This window comes from Carassius carassius, chromosome 17 (genome assembly GCF_963082965.1).
Source record: "Carassius carassius chromosome 17, fCarCar2.1, whole genome shotgun sequence".
Classification (NCBI taxonomy): domain Eukaryota; kingdom Metazoa; phylum Chordata; class Actinopteri; order Cypriniformes; family Cyprinidae; genus Carassius; species Carassius carassius.
The window spans coordinates 5,001-12,500 of NC_081771.1; the positions used below are offsets into that span (position 1 = coordinate 5,001).

Genomic DNA, 7,500 nt, shown 5'->3' on the forward strand with positions numbered 1-7,500 from the left:
CTCCTGGCGTCTGATTATTGCCGACTGAAGAGGGCAGCGGGCCGTTGGCTAGCGTTGGAGCGCTGCAGGACGGGCCGCGAGGAACAGGGTGAGCAGGCAGTGAGGGGTCGTTGGGGAGGCTGGCTCGAATCTGCCCAGAAGAGTTCTGCCTCATCTGCAGGTAAAAATTACATCCAACTGTAAATTTACGGGTCTGGAAAGAGCAAGTCAAACAAACAGCTTATAATCAACATGTCACCACAGTCTTGAGAAGAACCGTGAGTGTGAAGACTTCTGGTCGGATGTACCTGTTGCTGGTGCACGGCTGACAGCTGAGCCTCCATCTGCTCCAACATCTGCAGCTGAAGCGGCTTCAGACTCGAACGGTTCGCTCGCAACTGCTCCAGCAACTGAGCAGAACAAGACAGAGAGTGACCGACTGATTACAAACAGCTCAGTGATGGTCATGTCCCATCAGAAAAACAGCCTGAAGCAGCAGCTCAGCGGTCACTGACATTTTTACAAATACATTTCCATGATTTGAGAAAATGTTCATGAACTAATGTTCTATTAATTTACAATAAGAATACAAATCTGTTCAAACTTATAGCAAATGTTAACTAAAATAATTGACTATTAATAATATTTGTTTCTTGTTATATTTGTTTTAATAAACAGACGTTACAAAACTGACTGTGTTTCAGAGGACACTCGCCAGGACGGCCATCTTTACATCATTTGGTGTGTTTTTGGCCGCTCTAAGTGCAACGAGCTGCGTAAACCAACCCAATATATGATACTTGTGAAGCATCTTTATACGAAGTGACTGAGCGCACAGAAAACAGCTCTGGAGCACACGAGTACTGAGTGGCTTAAAGAGTATTTGAAACGAGGTAAAAAAAAACAAGATTTCTGGTGACGATGCAACAGTGACTCGATTAGTTCAGGCATCTGTCCAGAAACAGCGTGCAGCGGCTCGTCGTTCTCCAGCGAGCACGATACTGAAGCTCAGACCTACATTATCACTGTTATCAGAACTATCAGGGGATTGTTAAAATGTGCTGGAAATGTTAGAAATGCACTGACACAAATTGTCACAAAGTTTTGCATTTAAAATCAAAATTGCTCTGCATATACACTAAAACTGTAACATTACCAACGATGTCTGTATTTTTAATGACAGCATGGCTGACAGTAGTTTATCTAATAACATGCGAAATGTTCAAATAAAGTTTTGAAAGTTTTATAAAATAGTAAACCTTATTTTTTCATTTCAGTCTTTAAATCAGTCTTCCAGCATAACTGCTGTTAATAGTGTTAATCGTCTTGACTATGTCTTGTATTAATTTTTCAGAAACTTTTCTGTCATATGCTCATAAACTGATCAATACTTATAATAAGCTACTACTAAATATTGTAGAAACTTAATTTTCTGTAAAGTTGCTTAGCAATGGTTTGCATCGTAAAAAGTGCTATACAAATACACTTGAACTGAAATAAAGAAAAGGGTGTAGTCAAAATGATAATTGATTAATAAATGATTAATGTATTTTATCTGCTCCATAAATAATTCTAAACTTGTTTTTCATCCACCGGTCAACATTTACAGCAGAGGATGCAAACTGGGTCTGTTTTGAGTCAGAAGCTGCACACAGATTGAATGTGAATGTGTGTGTAATTCCTCTCTCTGACAGCAGGTGGCGCTGACGGAGCAGCAGAAGAACAGCTGTTTCCTGTCACCTCCTGCACAGAGCAGCATTGCTTTATTAGCTATTACATGGACAGGCATTTCTATAATTCCCTTAGCACTCTTCTGAACCTCCCATGTTTCACTCAAAACGAAACGACTCCGCTTCTGTGTGCACATGAGATTATTACTTAAAACTGTGCTTCATGCTGGATATTTAATATTTGCGGTAACGGAGTACAGTTTTAATGATAATTAAATAAGATACTAAATACTAGCTGTGAGGAATGATCATCATCAGCCCAGTAATGAGGTGTTGGTGCTCTCACCTGCTGCTTCGGAGGAGACAGGATGCAGCTCGGCGTTGGAGGCGGTGCTGGACTCTGAGGAGTGGAGACACACAGATGTGATTATTACTGCGGTCATTACATCAGCGGCGTGCTGACCGGAGGAAGCGGAGCACACACCTTGGCAGGGCTGGCGGTCCTCTTCCTCTTGGCTGGACTGGACTGACCATCAGCCTGATCCAGCGGACTCACGTGGGGGGGCAGAGACTGACCGGAGCCGGATGACCCGGGCTGAGCTTTACACGCCTGAGAGAGACGGCAGAAACGTGAAGAGACGAGAACATCTACACCACTGAAGAGATGCTGACACGAACACTTGGACAATAACATCTCAAACTCATGTGAAGACTAAATCCTATTCGTCCTATGAAGACAGCGGTCAGGTGAGGAACAGAGCAGCAGTGTGGATTCTCAGACGTACATCATCGTATTCAACATCTACAGCTCGAGTGTGGCTCATGTTTGAGGTCTCCAGCAGTTCGTTCAGATCACGTTCAGTTGAAATGTGCACAAAGATAAAATAGTACCCTGTTTGATGATCCTGTTTTATGTTGTTAACAGAGTGAAACACATGAAGTGTTGGAATAACTGGACAAACACACAGGGCATGGTTTCATTAATACAGATATGAGGTCAAGTGCTGCGAAGACACTGCCTCATGCAAAACAACTGAACTCTGAGAGAAAAGATGCAAAAACAAATAAAACATTTATTATGAGCGAGAGCATCAGTATCAATGAGAGAGAAACACGTCTCATGAAGACACACACACACACACACACACACACTCGACTAGCCGGACTGCGTCAGTGTTTGTGAGGAACTAGAGGCACATGACTCCAGCACAAACACACCTCTGGGTGAAAGAGGACGCACCTGTGCTCCTGTTGAAGCTGCTGCGACTGAAGAGACACGGTGTCAAACTCATTCTGACCCAGCTGTGATCGTGCAGATCTACTCTACTGAAGCTCACACAGAAACCACGCTACTGATCCACTACCATGCTTTTATGGAAACGTTTTAACCGAACCACAGTACTTCCAATCGCCACACACTTTGTTCAATCTGATGGTTATCGTGCCACTACGAGCTGACGATGTGACGAGCAGGAGCGTGGTTTCACCAGATGTGTGTGTGTGTGTGTGTGTGTGTGTGTGCAGGGGCACTTCTAAGGGTCAGATGTCAAGCGTGTGTGTCTATCTGGTCTCACCTGCTGGCCTGTGCTCTGGACACCCTGTCTGGACGTTAGCTCTGCTGGGATTGGGAGGCTCCAGGCTTCCTCAATACTAGGAAGCATTTTACTTTTACTCTGTAGACTATTGTGTTGGAGGTTACAGAACTGAGCCTAGGATGAAAACGCGTGAGAAAGACATGTAAACAGCCATCGGAGGTGTTGCGGCGGAACAGTTCAAACAGAGAGCAGTGCGGCCTGATGTTAAACCAGTCTAGATTTACGGAGGCCTTCTAGCTCCAGTGACTCACGCACACAAACCAGGAATGAAGGTGAAAGAAATCTGACAGACACAAATTAACTGAACACATACAGAACAAATGCAACACGTAGCGAGACCCACACACACACACACACACACACAGAGCGGCGCAGGACGGACACAAGCGTGGCTCTCACCTGCAGATATTTGATGCGGGCCGCCAGCGCAGGTGTGTTGCTGCAGGTTCTGCTGCGCGTGGCGTTGACGTAGCACTTGATGGCGTCCTGCGGCTGGTTGCAGGACTCGTAGAGCGTGCCCAGGTCCATCCAGGCCGCGGCGTGACTGTGATCCAGCTGCACAGCACAGATATACGCCTGCAGAGCGTCCATGGGCTGATTCTGCTGCTGATACAGCACTCTACCGGAGCAAACCACACACAGCGCATCAGAAACCATCGCCGACTCGTCCTCGCCCTCTAACAACACAATCATCCTGGAGGAATCGCAGCGCTGCACTGACAACAGCAGGGCTGCTCCATTATGACAAAACTCATAAATTAGTCCCCAGTTCAATAAATAACCTATTCTACCACCGCTTTTGGTTTACTTCTTTTTTTCCGGTTTTTAAATGGCATTTAAAAAAGGGTTAGCTGCACGAGGCGTCACTAGCTCCTTGTGTTGTTAGGTGACAGATCGTGTACTTTCTCTGCTACACAAAATGCAGGTCTGTATATCAAATATATGTTTTCTGTAAAGGATGCTATGACATCTACATTTCAGAATATTCTCAATACCACAGCAGAATACTAGAGCAACTAATATTAGGGAACACACACAAAAGATTCTTAATTAAACTGTCAGTAATAAATAAAGGTCATTAATCGCTGCACTTTGACATAGTTGCATGTATTTGAGCGTTCAGGTGCTAAAGTATGACCATGTTCTGTTCCGTCTCTGAGCGCATGCACAGAAACCCTTCAGAAATCTGTTAAAAACATGAATGAATCTTCTCAACTTTAATAAATCAAGCACATCCCATGTTGCAAAAGTCATGTTACATGAATTTACTGATTTGCAGGTTAAACTGGGCTTTTATGGAGTGAAAGTGCACCGCTGGAAGGGAGGAGCAATAACTGTATTATCTCAATTGTTGTATTTTCAAAGCTGTATTTCGATTAATTGCACAGCCCTAACCAACAGATCCACATTTGAGACGCTATGTGTGATAACTGTTAATAAATAGAATAGAGTTGAAGATTACGTTCAGCTATAAAGAGTGTGACATGAGTGCGAGTATGATGACCGAAGAGCTCTTCCTGTAAACATCAGCAGATTGACGGTTCATCTGATGTGACAGATACGCACCCGATGGAGCACCACGTGTCTGCGCTGGCCTCTGATTTATCTATGGACTGTCTGTATGAAACGAATGCATCCTGGACCTTCCCAATACTGGAGTAGCACCTGCAGAGACAAACAAACCTCATCTGTATAAGAGCGTGTGTCACAGCCGGCCGAGCGCAGCGCGTGTGCACACACAGACGTGTGACTGACCTGCCGAGGAAGTACCAGGACTGACCCGAGCTCGGATCGGCTTCCAGTGATTTCTGGAGACACTGGATGGCGTAGCTGTCTTTATTAGCTTTATCTCCCAGCTGCTCGACCGTATGATGCATCCAGCCTGACAGACACAGAGACAGACCTTCAGACAGAATCAACCACATACGGCTGACAGATGCAGAACACTAAACTAAAGCGTGGTCTGTGGTCATCACCACAGAGACACTTCAGCCTCGACTCAAACCGAGCGATCAGTGAAGCATTTACAGCAGAGCGCTCAAACACACGTTTGTGTTGAAGTAGCTCCAGGAACCACTGATGATTCTGCTGCAGATGAACAGCTCTGAGGATCTGGATCTGTGCATCGGTCACTGCATAAAAAGGCTTCTCTTACTTCACATTTGTGTCTTGTTTCTGGTCAAAATATTGAAATATTCTTAAATTTAGATGCTTCTACTAGTGAAGCAAAACGACAAGATATTTACTCTTGTTTCCAGGGTGAAAAAACACTATTAAGTGCATTTTGCTTAAAACAAGTATAATTATCTGCCAGTGTAGATAATCTAACTTTAAGCATAACATTTAATTTAGTTTTTTTCCTCTACAAACAGGATTCTTAACTAAGCATCAGTTTCTGTGCACAGCTCGTGAGCACACACAGGTGTTGATGGTGTGTGTTCTTACCCAGCTGCTGTAAGGTGACCGCCTTCACCTGCGCAGGTAAGTCCTCCGTCTGCAGGAGACTCTCGTACGCCTCTTTAGCTGCACGGTATCTCTTCTGTGACGGGACACAACCAGACAGGACCTTCATCAATCAACTAACCGCGATCTCTGCCATCACAAACACCATCTCATGCACTGACATCAATCACAAGCAGAACGAGACGTTCACCAAGGACTCACCTGGATCTCGTATAAATGCGCGATGTGAAACTGAACTACAAACAAAACAAAGACAACAATTAGATTCAGATCAGAAGATTCTCTATATAAATATTTCTGAGAAGAGACTGACAACATTTTGAGACGGCCCTGATCAAGCTTGTATGTGAGATAGAGAAAGAGTGTGTGTGTGTGTGTGTCTGTGTGTGTGAGTGAGAGAGAGAGAGAGAGTGTGTGTGTGTGAGTGTGTGTGTGTGTGTGAGAGAGAGAGAGAGAGAGAGAGAGAGAGAGTGTGTGTGTGTGTGTGTGTGAGAGAGAGAGAGAGAGAGAGAGAGTGTGTGTCTGTGTGTGTCTGTGTGTGTGTGAGAGAGAGAGAGAGAGAGAGAGAGAGAGAGAGAGAGAGAGAGAGAGAGAGAGAGAGAGAGAGAGAGAGAGAGAGAGTGTGTGTGTGTGTGTGTGTATGTATCACATCAGGACACAACTCTGTATAATGTCATGGGTATGACACAGGTATTACAAGGAGAGGGAGACTTATGAGGACATAACCCATGTCCCCATTTTTCAAAACGCTTATAAATCATACAGAATGAGTTTTTTTGAGAAAGTAAAAATGCACAAAGTTTCCTGTGAGGGTTAGGGTTAGGTGTAGGGTTGGTGTAGGGCCAGAGAATATACAGTTTGTACAGTATAAAAACCATTACACCTATGGGATGAACACACTTTACACAAAAACAAACATGTGTGTGTGTGAGAGTGTGTGTGTGTGTGTGTGTATGTCTGTGAGAGAGAGAGAGAGAGAGAGAGAGAGAGAGAGAGAGAGAGAGTGTGTGTGTGTGTGTGTGTGTGTGTGTGTATATGTATATGTGTGTGAGTAAGTGTGTCTGTGTGTGTGAGTGTGTGTGTGTGTCTGTGAGAGAGAGAGAGAGAGAGTGTGTGTGTGTGTGTGTGAGTAAGTGTGTCTGTGTGTGTGTGTCTGTGAGAGAGAGAGTGTGTGTGTGTGTGTGTGTGTGTGTGTGTGTGTGAGAGAGAGAGAGAGAGAGAGAGAGAGTGTGTGTGTGTGTGTGAGAGAGAGACAGAGTGAGAGAGTGTGTGTGTGTGAGAGAGTGTGTGTGTGTGTGTGTGTGTGAGTGTGTGTGTGTGTGTGTGTGAGTGAGAGAGAGAGAGAGAAAGAAAAAAACAATCACAAACACTATGTCAGTGGCCGCTGCGATTGGTGTTTCCAAGGCAACCGGTTGCAGGCAATATGAGTTTGAGGATAAATGTAGGGATGATAATAACTGCTGTAAACGGAGCCATGCGTTTTATTCCACTGAGTCAAAGGCAGCATTAAAGGTTAAAAAGTTTAAATAAGTTACTAACACACATCATACTGTAGTCTGTAAGGCTTTAAGCTGTTTTACGCTCCAGCAGGTGAAGATGATTAGTCTGATCACTCGTTAAACAGCAGCACGCTCTTGTGCGGAGCACACACAGTACTCTCACACACACACTGTACTGTCCTCACACACACACACACTGTCCTCACACACACGCACACACACACACACACTGTCCTGTCCTCACACACACACACACACACATACACACTGTCCTCACACACACACACACACACA

At 44.6% G+C, this 7,500-nt stretch overlaps 1 protein-coding gene across 1 annotated transcript in view; it reads right to left on the minus strand.

Annotated features, from left to right (window-relative positions):
• LOC132091013 (lysine-specific demethylase 6A-like) overlaps positions 1-7,500 on the minus strand; it is a gene marked incomplete at its 3' end in the record, with an annotated part of 17,080 nt that overhangs the window by 2,300 nt on the left and 7,280 nt on the right. Inside the window, exons 8-17 of the mRNA XM_059497800.1 lie at positions 5,909-5,943; positions 5,690-5,783; positions 5,000-5,126; positions 4,811-4,909; positions 3,644-3,863; positions 3,224-3,358; positions 2,134-2,259; positions 1,996-2,049; positions 288-389; positions 1-193 (exon numbers count right to left, since the gene is read on the minus strand). The exon at positions 1-193 is cut by the window's left edge and continues 104 nt beyond it. Coding sequence (XP_059353783.1) covers positions 1-193; positions 288-389; positions 1,996-2,049; positions 2,134-2,259; positions 3,224-3,358; positions 3,644-3,863; positions 4,811-4,909; positions 5,000-5,126; positions 5,690-5,783; positions 5,909-5,943 — 1,185 coding nt within the window. The remainder of the gene's footprint in view (positions 194-287; positions 390-1,995; positions 2,050-2,133; positions 2,260-3,223; positions 3,359-3,643; positions 3,864-4,810; positions 4,910-4,999; positions 5,127-5,689; positions 5,784-5,908; positions 5,944-7,500) is intronic.